Source organism: Girardinichthys multiradiatus, chromosome 23, assembly GCF_021462225.1.
Source record: "Girardinichthys multiradiatus isolate DD_20200921_A chromosome 23, DD_fGirMul_XY1, whole genome shotgun sequence".
In the NCBI taxonomy this organism is placed as follows: Eukaryota; Metazoa; Chordata; class Actinopteri; order Cyprinodontiformes; family Goodeidae; genus Girardinichthys; species Girardinichthys multiradiatus.
In genome coordinates, this window is record NC_061815.1 from 40,581,712 (window position 1) to 40,601,651 (window position 19,940).

The following is a 19,940-nucleotide window of genomic DNA, read 5'->3' on the forward strand; positions in this document are numbered from 1 at the left end:
CTGCCTACATGACCCACAATGCATTGCTGATACCAACCCTTGTGTGGAGATTTGGGTGTGTTATGCTAGTAGCTGCCATGGTAGCGGCTAATGTAGTCTCCATCCGCTAGCCTCCAAGAGGGATGAGGAGCCGGCTAAACAGCACTGGTAAGCAAACTTAATTAAACTGCTAGCATATTTGAACAGAGACTTTAAACCCGAAGTCTGCGCTCTCACCTACGGTTCAATCACCTGAGCTATTTTAGCAGTTAACGTTTTCATCCCAGGAGCTAACCAACCAGGTTCGTAAAGTCGGCGGAGTACTCCTTTAAACTGTGATTTACTTTAGCACTACGTTATCTCGCCACAAGATGGCGCGCACTTCAAGAAAATGTAAACGAAGCGACTTCATGGTGATAAAAGTAAAAACCGATTAACTCTGCAAGTAGACTAATTACCGCGGATGATAACGGGCAAAACACGATACAAGATGCACAATAGAAAGTTTAAATTTTTAAAAAAAAGACTCGAGTCAGCGGGTCGTTTCCACAATGGCGAGGCGAGGCCGCTAAAGTCAGCTTCTGATTCGGCTTCGCAGTTAAAAGCCTATTTCACAAATTTAAAAGAATATTAACAATATTTAATCAACTCTGTATATACTTATCTACGTCAGTGGTCAGGCATGGACTAGATTATTCCTAACTTGTAACATAAAAAAAAACATCACATTTTTTTGGTGAAACTTTTATTCTATTAAATTTTAGGTGGCAATTGCCACCCAATACATATTTGCCAGCCACACCTCCTCTACACTCATTAAACCTTTTATTGTATTTGTGAAACTACAAAAAATGATATTCAAAATGTGTTTTCAGTTTGCACATGTACTATTGAGTGAAGAATATTAGTGTGCATAGTAAATTTGACCTGCTTTGACAGGGTTTAAGTATTGTAGTGTTTACATATGACATAGTCTACACTGGTCTCCAGTGCTGTCAAAGAGTAATTGTGCCCTAAACCTAAAACTGGTTATGGTGGCAGCATCTGCTAGCAAGCATTTGTAACAAATCCTTTATGTTGCTGTGGGGGAATTATAGTCCACTCTTCTTTGTTTGAATTCAACCACATAGGAGGGTTTGTGCTTCAAGTATCTCAATCAGATTTAAGTTCAAACTTTAAGTAGGCCACTCCAAACCGTCTTTTTAGCTATTCAGAGGTGGATTCGCTAATGTTCTTGAGATCTACTGCACCACCAAAGTCTGCTTGAGCGCCCGAACTGATTCTGTTGTGCTAGAGGACTTGATTCATAGTTTAATCAACTACAGCAAGTTGTCCAGGTCCTGAAGGAGCAAAGCAGACCCACACCCAGTATCACCACCATGTCTTCTTCTTTAATGCTGTGTTAGTTTTACTTGAGATGTAACAAGTTGCAGACCAAAGAACTTTCACTATTGTCTTGTCGGTTTGTAGAACACTTTGCTGTAAGTCTTGGTCATCAAATGTGTTTTGGGAAATGTGAGATGCATTCATTTCATGCAGCAGCATCTAGTGCACGTCAATGACTCATCCAGGAGTTGTTGATGCAACATTGTTCTTGAACAGCTTTAGATTGGGGCATAATGGCTTGTTTTGAGAGCTTCAAGACTACATCTTGTTGTCAGACTGGTTCTTTTTAAGCGATTCCTTAATTCTACAGATATTCAGGCATACGTGTGGCAAATAAACTCAGCTTTCCAAAAAAAAAATGAGGTTAGTCTCAGTTAATAATTTTTTCCACGCAGGGTTGGTTCGGATATCTTTTTCCTTTTAATAAATTAAATCATCATTTGAAAACTGCATTTTGTATTAATTTTGGTTATCACTGTCTGGTATAAAACGTATTTGATGATCTGAAAAATGTAAAATGGGAAACAACAAGAAAAACAAAAGAAATCTGTTAGTGGGCATATTCTGTACATAACCACGAAAGGACCTTTAATTGTGTAGATTGATCTGGTCCAGATTTGAGCAGTATTTCAGATTTTGACCTTGATGAGTTATGCCTCCTAAAAAAAATAAAAAATAAAAACAAACTGTGGAATAGCCCTTTACTTAATGTACAAATCAGAAGCGAACTTCGGCATCGTGGCCGTGGCGCGGCATGTGTCCAATGGGAGGAGGGACGTGTCGTGGTCCGTGGGGCCGGTTTGCCCAGAACTTCTGGAAAACTTAACTTGAAGTAAACATACTCTCCCAGTCACATCCCATGTCTCCGCCGGTGGATCATACTGGTGGCCGCTGCAGGAATCAGTTTGGCAAACTGGGAGCTGCGAATTGATTTTTAACTTTTATAAAAGAATCAAAGGTTGTTCTTATGTTTTGTATATATTTTTGTATAAATGACGTTTCAAGTCGCGGACACCATGGTGCATAAATATGGTAAGGACGCCTCTCTCATGTGTCATTTTGTTTTCCTGTAAGTTTTGAAGTTTTCAGGTTAATGTCTTCGCATTGCTGAACCCAAGAGATCGTATTTTGTTTTCGTTTTTGCCTCACTGATCTCAGCTGAAATCCCTGGAGAAACCTGAATTCCCCATTTTTTTCTGGCCCTCAGGGAATAAAAGATAGAAATCTTGGGAACTCTCACTTCCGGGCTGCGTATGATTTTAATTGAGCTTTCTTTTCTTTTCTTTTCTTTTTTTTTGTTGTTGTTTTTGTCTCCATCATCGATTGGTGCTCAGGTAATACAGTGAAGTAGCAGATTTACCTTCATGATGTGCATCATCTCTGTTTCTCACCACCCACTGGGTTCAACAACACACACACAGCAGAGCTGCTTCTGTGAAATATATGCAACTTATTTCTGTCACTGACAAATATATAAATGTTACTCTTTATAAACGTTTATTGCATTATAATACAATTATTGCCTAAATGCACAACATGAAATGCTAAAAAAAAGATTCATACCTCGTAAGCATTTTCACATTTTATGATGTTACAACCACAAACCTTAATGTATTTCAATAGTCTATGAATGTGATATACCAAGTGGAAGGTAAATAAATGCTACATAGTTTTCAAACTTTGTTATGAAAACAGGCATTTTTCCCCACCTCTTAATTCTGATGCTCACAAATAAAATCCAGTGCAACCAGTTTCCTTTAGCAGTGAACAAACTGCATAACAACACCAAGGTCAAGGATACAGTTGTGGAGATGTTTAAAGCGGATTCCAAGATTTGAGCATCTCAAGATGCTCAATCCATCAACAGCAAATGTAAAGAGTTTGGCTCAACTGCGAAAGCTACAGGGACATGGGTGCCCATCGAAACTGACAGGCAAGGCAAGGGAATCAGGGAAGCATTCAATAGGCCCATGGTACCTTTGGAGGAGTTGCAGAGATCTACAGCTCAAGTGGGAGAATCTGTTAGCAAGACAACTGTTTGTAGCACACTCCAGTCTGTCCTTTATGGAAGAAAGCCATTAATGAAAGAAAACAATAAGAAGTCCTGTTTGGTAGAACCCATGTAAGGTATACAGGGGTCACGTAGAAGAAGATGCTCTGGTCAGATGAAATCAAAATTTAATTGAATGCCCTTCAGGAAAATCACTATTTATGGAGAAAAGCTAACACTGCAAATCACTTGTAATACACCATCCTTTTGTTTACATCAAAGCATAATCATATGTTAAGAAAAAGGCCTAGTCAAAGCCCAGGCCGAAATTGAGAAGTTTACGGAAGACTTGATAACCGATGTTCACAGACGCTCTCTGTCCAATCTGTGTAAGTTTGAGTGGATACCAAAATGAATGAGCACAGAGTTCAATCTCTAGATGTTCAAAGTTGGTGGAAACATTCCAAGGCTTGCAGCTGTGATTACATGGAAATGTGGTTCTACAAAGTACTGGCTCAGGGTGGCAAGCCACACTTTTCAGTTATTTATTTTAAAATACAAAACAAAATGAAAACCATGTATCTCCCTTCACAACTATACCCTGCTCTGTGTTGGTCTGTCTCACATAATTTCAGTGAAGTACAGTAGAGTTTGTGATTTTATCTTTTAAAGGTGAACATTTTTGCACACTTTTTGCACATAAAAATGTTGCTGCTGGTAAGAAATGTGCTTGTTTTGTGATGCAGACACAGAGAGGGCGGTGGGGCTCCTCAGAGAATACCAGGCCAACCTGACCAGCCCAGAGGAGCAGGCCTTGAAGACCAGTGTGGGCAAAGTGTCTGCCATCTTGGGCAGCCAGCTATTTCAAGCTCTTCTTGGTAAGAGAAACAGCACAGGCCGTTTGTTTTGAGGCTCTGTCAAATCTCTGCCCTTTAGCTGAAATTACAGCAGATGTTTCTCAACATGGACTTTTTCAATGTGGCCAATTTATTTTATTTTTGTGCAACTGTCTGCATGCAGACACAGGAAGCAGACTATTCATTTTTATGTGGCATTAACTGAGTCCACACGTTTCCCAATTAAGCTTTATGAAAGAGTCCTTTCATTATGTCCCACAAAGGTTTGCTTTATGCCACCCCCAACTCTGTAGCATACTTGGATTTTAATGAAAGTCCATTAAAGCAACAAACACAGTTCATATATACACTAATTGGTTTTAATCCAGGCCGTTTCCTTACAGTTCTCACACTGGATTACCCACATGGCCTCTTTTGTGTCCTATGCTTTGTGTTGATTGTATAGAAACGATCACTCCTCAGATCAATTCAGTCTACAAGGTAGTATTTGTAATTGCTGGACTTAGTTGTTGTTAAAACTAATCCTAAAGTGTGCATCGGTTCTCATACACAGAGCTGCTGTAACCACCTACACCTTCATGACTAGATTGGTGTTTTGGAAAGAAAAACAGCTCGGGGGATCAGGGTGAACCTTGCTTTTCTTTTTACAGCAGATAAAACACGTTGCTTCTCTTTAACCAATGGTTCAGTGGTCCCTCTAATTACCACAGCCATGTTATAATGATCCTTGCCCTCGGCTCTGCTATTGCTTCTGCTGACCCATTGCTTCTTTGCTGGGGATCTGAGGGGGAGGGGTGTCATGACTCAGGCAGCAGTTAAAAGAAACACAGCACACTGTTGTTACTAGTGATGGCATAGGGAGAGAGATTTAAAGTATTGTTTCCTGTGTGAGACTGATGCAAACTCGAGGCATAAAGACCACGATTATTAGTCTTTTTTACTTCTTGTTTGGCGTCAGGAGGTTGTAGTAGGGGCTAGTTTGCTGTATCCTGTGGTTCGAAGAGGATATTTTAAGGCTGCATTTGTCTCAACGCTTGATTGTGTCAAGTATAACACGTCACACAGACCAAGGAGCAGAAAGCTGGTGTGGCCTTTAATAAATTGTACGGATTGTCCAGATTGCTGTCTATATTTGAGAAATATTACAAGAGCTTCTGGTATTTTGCCTGTAGGAGGTGATCTTCATCACAGGAGAAGGCGAAGAGCCACAGTAGGAGATGAGTAATAGAAACCAAAATAATCAAGTGTTGTTTGTACCTGGTGGGGATGCTGGTAAATCAGAGATGCTACATTTGATGCTCTGATTGCTAGTGTCCTTAAACTTAGATTTGCTCATCTACTTTGACCTTTATGTTAAGCATCTTCAACAATTTTATGGTCGGTTTTACAGCAACTCTGGTCTGATACGTTGACCCTAAATTACATCCCTTTGAGGGCTTGCCTAATGCTGACACTTTGAAATCTAAGTTATTCAAAAACATGTATGTCCCTTTTATCCTAAATAAATAAATAATACGATAAAACGATACCAAAGGACAGGAAGGAAAAATAGGTTAATTAGCTTTCTTGCCCAGACTAAGGCTAAATTACCTCAGGGCACTCATTCCTGTATCACTTCCCCTGTCTCTTAGCCTCGGCACTAAATTCAGGTTCTGGTTAACATTTCTGACTGAGAAATGGGGATATAGGTTTATATCATCTACAGCTGAATCTGGATATTTACACACACTGTACAGAAATACACACCACCTTTTTTTGTCAGTGTTTGGCATAAAATCAACGTGAAAATTCCTGTTGTAAGTCAGTCAGGATAACCAATTTTATTCAAATTACTGTGCCTTTAAATAATTTGGGAAAACCCAGATGATGATGTCATGGCTTTGTTAGCTTCTGATTGGTTAATTCACAACATATGAGGCAATTGAAGGCACACCTGTGGATGTATTTTAAGGCAACACCCCCAAACACATTGCTTTCTTGTGTGATATCATAAGAACATTAGTAGAAATCAGAAGAGGACCGTGGACCTACACATATCTGGAACATCCTTAGGAACGGATTTAACTTGCGTGACGGTACCACTATCATTTCTTCAAATTATTATATGCCAGTATAAACAGGATGGGAATGTGCAGCCATCATACCGTTTACTAAGGATATGGATTTGTGTCCCAGAGATTCTGTTTTAGGACAAAATGTGTGAAATGTGTCAAAAGCTAAAGATGTTACATAAGCTGAAGGGTCACTCAAAGAGGAAGAAACCATTACTCCAAAATCACTTAAGAACCAGATTACAGTCTGCAAATGCTTTCAGGGCCAAAGACCTTCATTTTTGTAGATCTGTCGAGTCTGATGAAACTAAAATTGATTTTGGCCTTAACTTTCGCTACATTTAGAGGAAAAAGGTGGAGGCTTGAATACCGTCCCAACTATGAAGTATGGGGGTGGCAGCATCATGCTATGTGAATGTTTTGCTGCAGGATGATGCACTTAACTGAACAGATAACATCATGAAGAAAGAGCATTTATGTGGAAATATTGGAACATATTTAGACATCAGGCAGAAAGTTAAAGCTCGGGCTCGTCCAGTGACTCCAAGCACGCCACTTGCAATGTCGATTAAGGACAACAAAGTGAATGTTCTGGAGGGGTCATCACAAAGCCCTGATCTGAGTCCAATAGAAAGTTTGAAGCTAGAGCTGAGAAAGTGTGTGAACAAGGCCATCCACAAACCTGAGTCAATTACAGCAGTTCTGTCAGGAGGAATGGGCCAAAGTTCAGGCAAACCATTGCGAGAAGCTTCAGGAAGAAAACCCAAAATGTTTGACTCAGTCATACTGTTTGCAAAACCATTCTACCAACTACTAAGGAAATGTATTTAAACTTGTGAATTTGAAGGAAATAAAAAAACAAATCTCTAAAAAAAAAGTGCTTTGTCTCATTATTCTTGGATTTAGCAAATAGAAATAGATTTAGGTGATACCAGCTGACCTATATTTGGAAAGGTTTAGTTGATTTAATTAAGGACAGTGAGAAATAAAGGTTTTGTCTTTTTATACAGTGTATGTAAATATCTGGTTTTAACTGTATCAAAGGCTGTCATTATGATATGATAAATCATTTCAAATCTTTAATTAAAAAAAATTGATTTTTATCCAGTACAGGTAAACTGAAAACAAACGCATTTTTTTGAAGGAAACATGGTAAAAAATCAAAAAGGTGCAATAACCTATCATACATGGTGTGTTTACCTTTTAATCTAATACGTTTTGAACCACCTTTTTGACTCGTTTTTGGGATTCAGTCTTTTTAACACCTACCATTAAAGGTAATAAAACTGATGAACTACAGATAAAACATAGATGTCCTAGAACAATTCTCCTGTAATTTTCTCATTTGCATTCTTTAGCTAAAGGCATATTTTGCAGAGAGGCTGCACAAGTTAAAACGATCTCATTTTATAAATGTATCAGCCAGGAGAAGGGTACAAGAAAATACACCACAATTTATATACAGGGGTTGGACAATGAAACTGAAACACCTGGTTTTAGACCACGATCATTTATTAGTATGGTGTAGGGCCTCCTTTTGCGGCCAATACAGCGTCAATTCTTCTTGGGAATGACATATACAAGTCCTGCACAGTGGTCAGAGGGATTTTAAGCCAGTCTTCTTGCAGGATAGTGGCCAGGTCACTACGTGATACTGGTGGAGGAAAACGTTTCCTGACTCGCTCCTCCAAAACACCCCAAAGTGGCTCAATAATATTTAGATCTGGTGACTGTGCAGGCGATGGGAGATGTTCAACTTCACTTTCATGTTCATCAAACCAATCTTTCACCAGTCTTGCTGTGTGTATTGGTGCATTGTCATCCTGATACACGGCACCGCCTTCAGGATACAATGTTTGAACCATTGGATGCACATGGTCCTCAAGAATGGTTCGGTAGTCCTTGGCAGTGATGCGCCCATCTAGCACAAGTAATGGGCCAAGGGAATGCCATGATATGGCAGCCCAAACCATCACTGATCCACCCCCATGCTTCACTCTGGGCATGCAACAGTCTGGGTGGTACGCTTCTTTGGGGCTTCTCCACACCGTAACTCTCCCAGATGTGTGGAAAACAGTAAAGGTGGACTCATCAGAGAACAATACATGTTTCACATTGTCCACAGCCCAAGATTTGCGCTCCTTGCACCATTGAAACCAACGTTTGGCATTGGCATGAGTGACCAAAGGTTTGACTATAGCAGCCCGGCCGTGTATATTGACCCTGTGGAGCTCCCGACGGACAGTTCTGGTGGAAACAGGAGAGTTGAGGTGCACATTTAATTCTGCCGTGATTTGGGCAGCCGTGGTTTTATGTTTTTTTGGATACAATTGGGGTTAGCACCCGAACATCCCTTTCAGACAGCTTCCTCTTGCGTCCACAGTTAATCCTGTTGGATGTGGTTCGTCCTTCTTGGTGGTATGCTGACATTACCCTGGATACCGTGGATCTTGATACATCACAAAGACTTACTGTCTTGGTCGCAGATGTGCCAGCAAGACGTGCACCAACAACTTGTCCTCTTTTGTACTGTGGTATGTCTCCCATAATGTTGTGTGCATTTCAATATTTTGAGCAAAACTGTGCTCTTACCCTGCTAATTGAACCTTCACACTCTGCTCTTACTGGTGCAATGTGCAATCAATGAAGACTGGCTACCAGGCTGGTCCAATTTAGCCATGAAACCTCCCACACTAAAATGACAGGTGTTTCAGTTTCATTGTCCAACCCTTGTATACCATGGCACAGTTAGGACAGTCACCAATTATTGGAGACAATGTGGTACAACAGGGACATTAGAAAAACCGTCTCTCTGCAGGAAGGTCTGCCAAGCACTGGTTGTGTTTTACATGTGACAGAAATCCCATATTTTTAACATGTCTTTGCTAAAGATAAGGGCTGCAAGATAGAAGAAACATCTGGGCCTATCTAAAATCTCTTCAAACCATGTGGCGGAACCTTTGGGTCGTATTCCTTTCAGCTAGGGCTGAAACAACTAATTGGATTAATTGTGATTAATCGATTATTGAAAGAATCGTCAACTAATTTATTAATCGAATAATCATTAACTGGAGTATACAGACTGTAAAACATGCCATTTGCTGAAAGAACAACCCAATCAGAGCAGTATTTAGGTCAAAATTGTTCAGAAATATAATCATTTTGCATTTGAGATGAAAAACTTTCTTTGTCTGTAAATATGTTCTATCCAGAACTCCTCCAGTGGTATAGCTTTAGCTTCACCTGGTTCAAATTCTGTAAAAAATCTCCTACTAGGCACCTTTTGCTATCCGATTGTCCACAAATTAATTGATTAGTAAAATAATCGTTAGTTGCAGCCCTACTTTCAGCACAAAAACATCACCCATTGTGAAATATGGTGCTGGCAGCGTCATGCTCTGGGGATAGTTTGTTCACATGGAAGTAGGGTTTTTTGTCAAGGTAAATAAAAATATGAACAGTTCCAAATATCCTTCAGTTTTGATTAAAAGAAAACTTCAGCCGTCTGCTACTAAGCTGAAGGTGAAGAAGGATCATTTTTTCCCTCTTCCAGAGCAAGAACAAAAAGGAAATCGTTCTGCTTTTGCACCACTGGTTTGACGGTTCTTGGAGTTTGCTCTTGAAATACAAGCACCTTTTCCATGGGCTCGACTTTGGCCAGCTTTAATCCACTCAGCCTGTTTTGCGATAATTTCCATTATATGTTTTCCTGGCCCGGTACTGACTTTCTTGGTACCTGCTCGTCAGCAGATCCCATCAGGGCTGAGCGGGAGCGAAACGTGTTGTGAACAGACTGCTGTTCATTGGTTGGCTATGAGCGTGGTCAGCCGTATGTCAGCAGCATGAGAAAGTGTTCGCCAAGGTAGTGGAGAAAATGACAAGCCACTGATTTTATCACACAGCGTAGTACCAGAAAAGGTAAAAAAAAAAACTCAAGAGCGACCACTGAAACATTAAGGACCACAATGGTCCGGAAGCTGTGGTAGTGAAACTCATCTAATGTTTGGTAGGCTCACATCAAACCTTAAGACAGTAGGGGTTCTTTGTGGCACAGTGCATGATGCTGACAGCTGGAGGTTGGGCTTCAAGCCATAACTCCAGCCGTCAGTGAGTAACTGGAAACACAACAGCTTTGTGTAGAGCAGAGTGAGATTGAGCGGAGTGGAGCTGAGCCATGCTAAACCCTCAATTGAAAAGAGGCAATAATCTGGGCAGAACTTTTTTCTTGTATGGTGTCTGAATCATCTGAAGTAGGTGGGAGACATACGAACACCTCCAATGAGTTCTACACTTGAGTTCTTCTAAAGTATGACATTTCCTGGCCAAAAAGACCTGTTTTTGCTGCGTCGAGTAAAAGAGCAAATACCTCTGTCCATGGGGAGTATTATCTTGCTTTCACTGTGAATCAAAGCATTCATCCAAAATCTGCTAAAGGATGACCTCATTGTAGGAAAATTTAAGTTGACCCAGCCAGAGTCCAGAACTAAATTTAACAGGAAATCAGTGGGGTCACATAAAGGGGGCTGTGGACTTGAGATGTCCTCTTGATCTGATAGATTCTGGAGAAGTTTTAGAAGGTACCATGGACAAATATTGAATTGTAAAATCAAGATGTAGGATGCTAATAGGAAAGCTGAAAGCACAAACTGAATCATAAGGTTCATCATGAGGTTCTTCAACAACACATTTTTTTTATTTAACAGATTAATTTGTTTTTTAACTGAGTTGTACAGGATAGATTTATAATGATCTCATAGTTTTATATCACCAAACCCAGACATAGACGTAGACATATTTTAATAGGGGTGTGCACATTTAGGGAGCCACTGTAACATGTTGTTGAACAGTGGGAGGATGCTGAAACTTGGTCAGGGAGAACATAGAAAGGCCCCGGCTAACTCTGGAACCTACCCATTTTGCTGCAACAGTGCTAGCATCTGCTCCACCGTGCATCCCCGTGGCAGGACAGTATATTTTTACGGATAAACCCTCTAAATCTCCAGTTTTGCAATACTACTTTTCACAGGCCTTAATTTCACCAATGAGATGTTAATATGAACAATCTTACGAGGCAACTTTAGCAATTTTGATCGAGATCATTGAAACCCAGTGGTGTATTTATAGAAACGAGGTGGATTCAGAGAGGATTAGCTTTTCCAAATCAGGATTCCAAACATTCCTCACAAAGAATCTTCAATCAAGGCTGAGTCTGAGGCAGACAGGAAAATAAATTGCTCTTGGCTGCCATGCCAAACCTCCTCCACAGCTCTGCGGCTCATCCAAACGATGTTCAAGGCCGGGGGGGGGGGGCGCAGAAGAGGAAGGAGAGGCCTGTGGTCGGTTTGTTTCAGGTGCTGGGCTGGAGAGGCTTTATCCCTCATTCAACATGTGGTTCTCATGAGGAAAGGCGGCGTGGAGGAGACGTTGGTTCACAGCGCTATAATCAGAGCACAGCGCAGTATAAACATTAGTCATTCTTTTATCCGGTTCTGTTGTGTTTGCCTTCACATGCTCAGGGCCTTGCAAACTGGTTTCAGTTAGAGCCTTTTTGTATTGTGAGTGACACTGTGGCGAGTGGCTTGAAAGCGGACCCACCTAAGCTGAAGAAGAAAACAATTAACTGTAGTTTCACGTTGATCTGTCTACATTACGTTAAGATATGTCTCGGTGAGATAGCTCTGTAATTTAGCTCCATTGTGGGCGTACAGAGGTGTTGCGTCCAGCGTGGGAGGGTTTGGTATTGGCCACTTGATTGGATGTCTGCATAGTTGCACAGTCGCAAACAAAGCTTGCCTTAACTGTGCATCCGTCCTTTTGTTCCAACACAGAAGCGCGCGGTGGGAGACAGCGGGGTGGAGCAGCGGGGCTGGAAGTTGAGACAGACACACATTAAACTACAGAGGACCCTAAATGCCTGGGGAATGTTTTATTGAGGCAGTGAGAAGGGGGTGAATTGTTTGCCCTGCTTTGAAATTGTGACCTAGTTTTCCATCAGTGTCGTGTTGGTTGCTCATCATCATGTAAAGATCCAGGGGCACATTTTTTTGTGTGTGATTCACCCTGGCAGGAAGTGCAGAGATGAATCTATCCAGCTGAATAGGTACATATGACAAAGAGAAGAGGTCCGTGGTGCTCTGAACCTGCATGGAGAGGCCATGTTAATTGAATTTGGGGGAAAAAAACCCTGTTATTATGACAAAAACACTCCAACCAGGGTAATGCAAACTATTTCCCACCTAAATATAGATCTAGAATAAGTTCAGTCACAGTGGCTTTTAGCTTGAATTGTGTATTTTGTCTCCTGGCCAGGAATTTATATGGTCTCCAGTCTTGCAGCATGTCTGAGACTGTTTTGGAAGGCCACAAGATCTACAAACAGAAAACTGTCTGTACTTTGTGACTGAGAATGTGATCGGGCACCTTCAGTGAAGCTTGTTACCTTTTACAGGAACAGAAAAAGTAATTAGAAGTGTTAACTGCAAACCGAGGTGCCCGAGATGTAGCTGGAGAGCAAATCCTGCAAGACTTCGCAGATGCATTTTCTTTAACACTTAAAGCAGAAATAGCAGGTATATTATTGGTACCATAGGTCAAATGACTAAGAATAAAATGATAATGCACTAAAAATAAGGAGAGGGTAATTTTATGAGGATGAAATGTGGCATGTTTTTCTGAATTACTTTCTACAAAGTGCACAAAAGAAATATTCATACAAAGTGCAATTTTTAAAACATTAGTTTGCATAGACACATTCGTTCACATTTTAAGGTGCTTGGCTGGTAGTTAACTCCAAACACCCCTGAGAAATTGCCTCCACTCTTACATATTTAGTCTATGTCAGGTGCTTTGGTGTTCAAGACCGATGTAAAGCCGATCAGAGCTTTGTGGAGGCTGTACCATCTGTTGCAGTTTTTCCAATGTTGACTGGGGATTATTATTACTGTCTTTGAAAGTGTTCAACTGTGCAACACATTTAACCACCTATAATATTTTTCAGCTTTGCTTCCAGTGAACCAAATTTTCTGGTAATCTTGGGTAATTTTTCTCCTGGCTTTCTGAAGTCTTCAATTTTTGTTACTTGCTTTTTGGCTGCTTTTTCACTCATTTTCTGGTCAGTTTGTGTATCTGACTAGGCCAGCACATTGTACTACTTGTGTTTAAAAAAATGAGGAATGTGTAAAGCAGCCAAAACAGTGTGAGACCTTCTGAACTATTTGCAGCAGATTAACAGTAAGAGCAAGTCAAGTCTTACAATAGTTAAAAAAGCAGCAAAGTCACGACACAGCTCCAGACATTGGAGATACATAGAGGTCATTTTATGGCTTTTTAAGATTGGCCAGTCTTTAATTAACCCAGAAAAATACATGGGAAAGAAACGTTTTGGCTCATGGGCCTTCCTCAAGTTTATTTTAAACAAAAATATTGAAGTCAGGCTTGGTTAGCCCAAAAACCTTTCTATCACAGTTAGACATTAATAGATGCCTTTATATTGCTTAGATGAAAGACGCCGTGCAACTCAAGAACTAATTCCTTTTTTAATTTAAGGTAAGAGTCTTATATATACATAAAACAGGCTCACCATCACGTGTCAGGCCCATAATACAAGCTTACCTGTGGTGGTTCCACTGTTCCCCTTATCTAATAATAGCTCATAGCGAAACAGTTTTTTCGTTTAGGGTTTAGTGGATTAGCATTTTTGAAAACTTTGAAAACCATGGACCGTTTAACTTTCACTGAATTAGGTTTTGGCAGCTTTTAAGTCCGCTAACAAAATTCACAAGTTTGTTTGCTTCCAGGGTTTGACTCCTGGCCTGGGCTCTTTCTGCATGAAGTTTGCATGTTTTCTCCAGGCTTGCATGAATTTTCTCACCGGTAAACTCTCCGGTAAACAAAAACATGACTGTTAGGTTGATTGGTTTCTCTAAAATTGCCCTTAGGTGTGAATGGGCGTGTGCATGGTTGTGTGTCACTATGTTGCCCTGTGATGGACTGGTGACCTGTCCAGGGTGTACCCTGCCTCCCGTCTGTAGACCCTGGAAGATAGGCACTAGTTTCCCAGCTAGGAATGTCCCACAAGACGTCATTGTGCGACGCAGCAGGTAGTTTTGAATTGCAGTTAGAGGTGTTCAGTTATTCGAGTTATGGAAGGTGACTGAGTAACAGTCGCCTTAGCAGGTAGCAGTTACCGCTAATTTTGTTTTATCTGTTTAGTGGTTTAGAGCTAGTAAAGCTAATATTTTAGTTAGTGGAACATGGGTTAGCGAAACTAACTTGTTGGTTAGCTGTGCCCACCTCTGTAGTTTAAACTAATTTCCTCAGACAAAGTCACTTAATAATAGCGCTTCAAGGCACACAGCACATTCTGTGACGAGAAGTACTTTGGTATAGCGAAATTTTGTACCATGAGATCTTACATCCCTTCTTATTGGATGTCTAAATTAAAGGGAAATTTGATTATCTTTTTGCACATTTTGTGAAACTTCTTTTTATTTCTGTCTGCTGTTTAGTTAGACTTAGACACAAAAACTACTTGTTGAGGAAAAGGCCTTGGTGTGCTTCAACATGCAGTGCCTCGCTTTAAATATTAAAATTTTGTTTCCACATTATTAGAAAATGTAAAAGTTCTGCTTGTAGGCTCAATAAAACTACCTCTTTGTTAATTTATCATGCCGGTTGACCTAACAAAACAGTAGTATGGTGCAAAATCTGAACTGTTCAGCTTAGGTATGTGTGTGCCTGTTAGCATGTATATGAGAGTGTGTCTAAGTGAGGCTGCTCTTTAGTCAGCTGGTCAACAAATTGCTCTTCCCACACATGGCTTCACTCCTCCACATTCAGACACAGAGATGAGTCAAATGGTCCATTCTTATACTTTTGTTCCCACATTGTCTTGTTGGGACGTTCTGGCTCATGTCTCTGTCTCAAGCACACACAGAAGCCAGAATGTTTCTAATTTTATATAAAAAAAAACATATCTTTTGTTTTAGAAAATTACATTATCTTTTTTTTTTTTTTGAAGGAGTTTTGAAGCCCGATTTGACCTCACATTGAACCTATTTGAGAGCAGATGAACTCTCCTGTCATTACCTTATGTCAACGTTGCAGTTGCTGGTCCTGTGTTAGGCATCAGCGAAAATGTCAATGTGGATTCTCATCAAATGCTTGCCACTCAGAAGAAACCTGTAAGGAGAAAGTATGGCACAGTTAAGCAACGGTCTAAAAATACAAAGAATTAAACTAATGCTGAGATTTATCTAAAATAATGTGCTTATCAATATTTGCTCTTTGCCACTGTTTCTGGTCTTCAGTATTAATATTCCCACGTATTAGAAAAAGGAAGCTATCCTAATTTTGGGCAGATTTTCATTAGTAACTAATTAGGTAAGTTAGTTATTTTCATCTCTGTCTTATACCCCTGTTACACATTTGCATATCTGCCTTTCATTAATGACATGATGCCATGGAATAAAAAGTTCTACGGCATTTCCTTCCTATACATTTGATGTTATAGTATACATGCACAGTTTGATTAACAGATAATCCAAGCTGCCTCTGTTTTTTTTTATTTTGGATATGTCAAAAAATTATGCCATGAGTGCTACAGCTTACACATGCTATTAATGTTGCACATAGGCACCATTGCTACTGAGTCGGTGCAACTGCAACTCAAGCAACCATGACCCAATAATAACGTCACCTAATGTCACACTACTGTAAATACTTCACTCACCTCTGCATGCTTAATGCTTTAAAATAGAAGTGAAATTGATGCTGTTAATTGCTTTCTGGTCTTAATTTCTTTCTAAATAATTTGTTAAGAATTATTAGAACAGATAGGGTTCATGTACTGCAATGCTGTAGGGTTCATACAACATTGCAATACCATTCTCAGACAATACGTTTTTCCCTAAATATAAAAACAAAATTAATAAGAGGACATGTTTTTTAAAAATCCCGTTTAGTTCCCCACATTTAAACCCGTATAACACATGTTTTTTCTCTCACCAGGACACAAAATCTGTCAGTCTGCTCACATTTCTTAAATAAACTTCAGAAATGGATGACTGCCGTTGTCTCCCTCTTGAAGACTGATCAGCAACAGTTTTTTCTTCAAACACAGTTGTTTAGATGTTTCGCCTTCATTCCCAGGTAGTAAATTTGCCTCATAGCATTGGAAATCTCAGGTTAATTTCACCTTACCTCTGTCATGTGGTTTTCCAGGGTCTTGATTGAGCCATATTGCTTAGACCGCCATTTATACTGGGAAGTTTTGACGCTAAAAACTGAGAACAAAGTCAGGTACAGCTACTGCTACTTTTAGCCCTATCATGTTACTAGTAAACTTACTGTCCTGTGTTGGCTTTTTGAATATTAAGGACCTATATTCCAGGTACAGAATTCAGTCTTTGGTTACAGTTGTTTTTGACATAATTTCAGTTCAGTTGGCACACTCAACCCAGATTTACAGGTCCTTCTCAAAATATTAGCATATTGTGATAAACTTCATTATTTTCCATAATGTCATGATGAAAATTTAACATTCATATATTTTAGATTCATTGCACACTAACTGAAATATTTCAGGTCTTTTATTGTCTTAATACGGATGATTTTGGCAAACAGCTCATGAAAACCCAAAATTCCTATCTCACAAAATTAGCATATTTCATCCGACCAATAAAAGAAAGGTGTTTTTAATACAAAAAACGTCAACCTTCAAATAATCATGTACAGTTATGCACTCAATACTTGGTCGGGAATCCTTTTGCAGAAATGACTGCTTCAGTGCGGCGTGGCCTGGAGGCAATCAGCCTGTGGCACTGCTGAGGTCTTATGGAGCCCCAGGATGCTTCGATAGCGGCATTAGCTCATCCAGAGTGTTGGGTCTTGAGTCTCTCAACGTTCTCTTCACAATATCCCACAGATTCTCTATGGGGTTCAGGTCAGGAGAGTTGGCAGGCCAATTGAGCACAGTGATACCATGGTCAGTAAACCATTTACCAGTGGTTTTGGCACTGTGAGCAGGTGCCAGGTCGTGTTGAAAAATGAAATCTTCATCTCCAAAAAGCTTTTCAGCAGATGGAAGCATGAAGTGCTCCAAAATCTCCTGATAGCTAGCTGCATTGACCCTGCCCTTGATAAAACACAGTGGACCAACACCAGCAGCTGACACGGCACCCCGGACCATCACTGACTGTGGGTACTTGGCACTGGACTTCTGGCATTTTGGCATTTCCTTCTCCCCAGTCTTCCTCCAGACTCTGGCACCTTGATTTCCGAATGACATGCAGAATTTGCTTTCATCCGAAAAAAGTACTTTGGACCACTGAGCAACTGTCCAGTGCTGCTTCTCTGTAGCCCAGGTCTGGGGAATGCGGCACCTGTAGCCCATTTCCTGCACACGCCTGTGCACGGTGGCTCTGGATGTTTCTACTCCAGACTCAGTCCACTGCTTCCGCAGGTCCCCCAAGGTCTGGAATCGGCCCTTCTCCAAAATCTTCCTCAGGGTCCGGTCACTTCTTCACGTTGTGCAGCGTTTTCTGCCACACTTTTTCCTTCCCACAGACTTCCCACTGAGGTGCCTTGATACAGCACTCTGGGAACGGCCTATTCGTTCAGAAATTTCTTTCTGTGTCTTACTCTCTTGCTTGAGGGTGTCAATAGTGGCCTTCTGGACAGCAGTCAGGTCGGCAGTCTTACCCATGATTGGGGTTTTGAGTGATGAACCAGGCTGGGAGTTTTAAAGGCCTCAGGAATCTTTTGCAGGTGTTTAGAGTTAACTCGTTGATTCAGATGATTAGGTTCATAGCTCGTTTAGAGACCCTTTTAATGATATGCTAATTTTGTGAGATAGGAATTTTGGGTTTTTATGAGCTGTATGCCAAAATCATCCGTATTAAGACAATAAAAGACCTGAAATATTTCAGTTAGTGTGCAATGAATCTAAAATATATGAATGTTAAATTTTCATCATGACATTATGGAAAATAATGAATTTTATCACAATATGCTAATATTTTGAGAAGGACCTGTATTATTTATGTTCACAGTTGCAGAGATTCTCTGCATACACCATCTCCTTCTTGGCTCATGACTCCACTGCGCAACGGTAATTTACGATTTGTTGTGGTTTTGCGAAATCCCCACAATTACCAGCATTAAATTAAAGATAAGCATTAAAGATAAGAATACGGTCCTTTTTTCTTAGGCCCCCTAAATCCTTTATCCTTTCAGCTCTGAGCACCCTAAAATATCATAAATTCTTCTGCGCAGGTCGTCCTCTCATTGTCTCTGATTTAATTTATAAATACATCTATTGTGTTTGAAATTTGCTAGGCTTTGATTAATTTTAATCGCCAACAACATAAATAAGAATTTAACTTTGTGTTGGCCATTGGCTGTCTGCATGACATTCCTAGAAAGACAAATAAAATGACAAATTAGAACTATACCAATATATCATGCACCTTCAGTAGTTTCATTCACTATCTATGTGCAAAACATTTTCGAGGGCTTTTGTTGTTATGAATCCATGTCTGCATGCCTCTGCACTAAGCAATACTGCACCATACTGTATATGAGAATGAACCATAAAGTTACACGTGCCACTCACACTCTTTCATCTGTAATGGAAAAAGCAGTAATAACTCATGGATGTCTTGAATCAGAATAAAAATGGGGTGTGTGTAGAATAATAACGGAAATCCTTTACTAAGAGTTCCTGTCCAGAATGTAACTGATTATGTAGCCTCTTACTGATCTTCTGGTGGTTAAAATGTACAAAACTAGTCCCAAGGCACATGTATACAGTGCCTTGCGAAAGTAACTTTTGCCACATTTCAGGCTTCAAACATAAAGATATGAAATTCTAATTTTTTGTGACGAATCAACAAGTGGGACACAATCATGAAGTGAAATGAAATTTATTGGATGTGTCAAACGTTTTTAACAAATAGTAAACTGAAAAGTGGGCTGTGCAATATTATTTGGCCCTTTACTTTCAGTGCAGCAAACTCACTCCAGAGGTTCAATGAGGATCTCTGAATGATCCAATGTAGTCCCAAATGACTGATGATGATAAATAGAATCCACCTGTGTGTAATCAAGTCTCTGTATAAATGCACCTGCTCTGTGATAGTCTCAGGGTTCTGTTCAAAGCACAGAGAGCATCATGAAGACCAAGGAACACACCAGGCAGGTCCGAGATACTGTTGTGGAGAAGTTTAAAGCCGGATTTGGATACAAAAAGATTTCCCAAGCTTTAAACATCCCAAGGAGCACTGTGCAAGCAATCATATTGAAATGGAAGGAGTATCAGACAACTGCAAATCTACCAAGACCCGGCCGTCCCTCTAAACTTTCATCTTGAACAAGTAGAAGACTGATCAGAGATGCAGCCAAGAGGCCCATGATCACTCTGGATGAACTGCAGAGATCTACAGCTGAGGTGGGAGAGTCTGTCCATAGGACAACAATCAGTTGTACACTGCACAAATCTAGCCTTTATGGAAGAGTGGCAAGAAGAAAGCCATTTCTCAAAGATATCCATAAAAAGTCTCGTTTAAAGTTTGCCACAAGCCACCTGGGAGACACACCAAACATGTGGAAGAAGGTGCTCTGGTCAGATGAAACCAAAATCGAACTGTTTGGCCACAATGCAAAACGATATGTTTGGAG

At 40.2% G+C, this 19,940-nt stretch overlaps 1 protein-coding gene across 10 annotated transcripts in view; it reads left to right on the forward strand.

Moving 5' to 3' along the window:
* Window positions 1–16: 16 nt before the first annotated feature.
* dlg3 (discs, large homolog 3 (Drosophila)) overlaps window positions 17–19,940 on the forward strand; it is a 133,048-nt gene continuing 113,124 nt past the window's right edge. For 8 of the 10 annotated variants that reach the window (XM_047354138.1, XM_047354139.1, XM_047354143.1 and 5 more), the window contains exons 1-4: window positions 4,107–4,233; window positions 16,272–16,412; window positions 16,485–16,562; window positions 18,314–18,372. In XM_047354138.1, coding sequence (XP_047210094.1) covers window positions 16,324–16,412; window positions 16,485–16,562; window positions 18,314–18,372 — 226 coding nt within the window. In that variant the 5' untranslated portion in view covers window positions 4,107–4,233; window positions 16,272–16,323. Of the gene's footprint in view, window positions 148–2,202; window positions 2,398–4,101; window positions 4,234–16,271; window positions 16,413–16,484; window positions 16,563–18,313; window positions 18,373–19,940 lie in introns of those variants that run through there. The other 2 variants (XM_047354144.1, XM_047354141.1) reach the window with 2 other exon arrangements.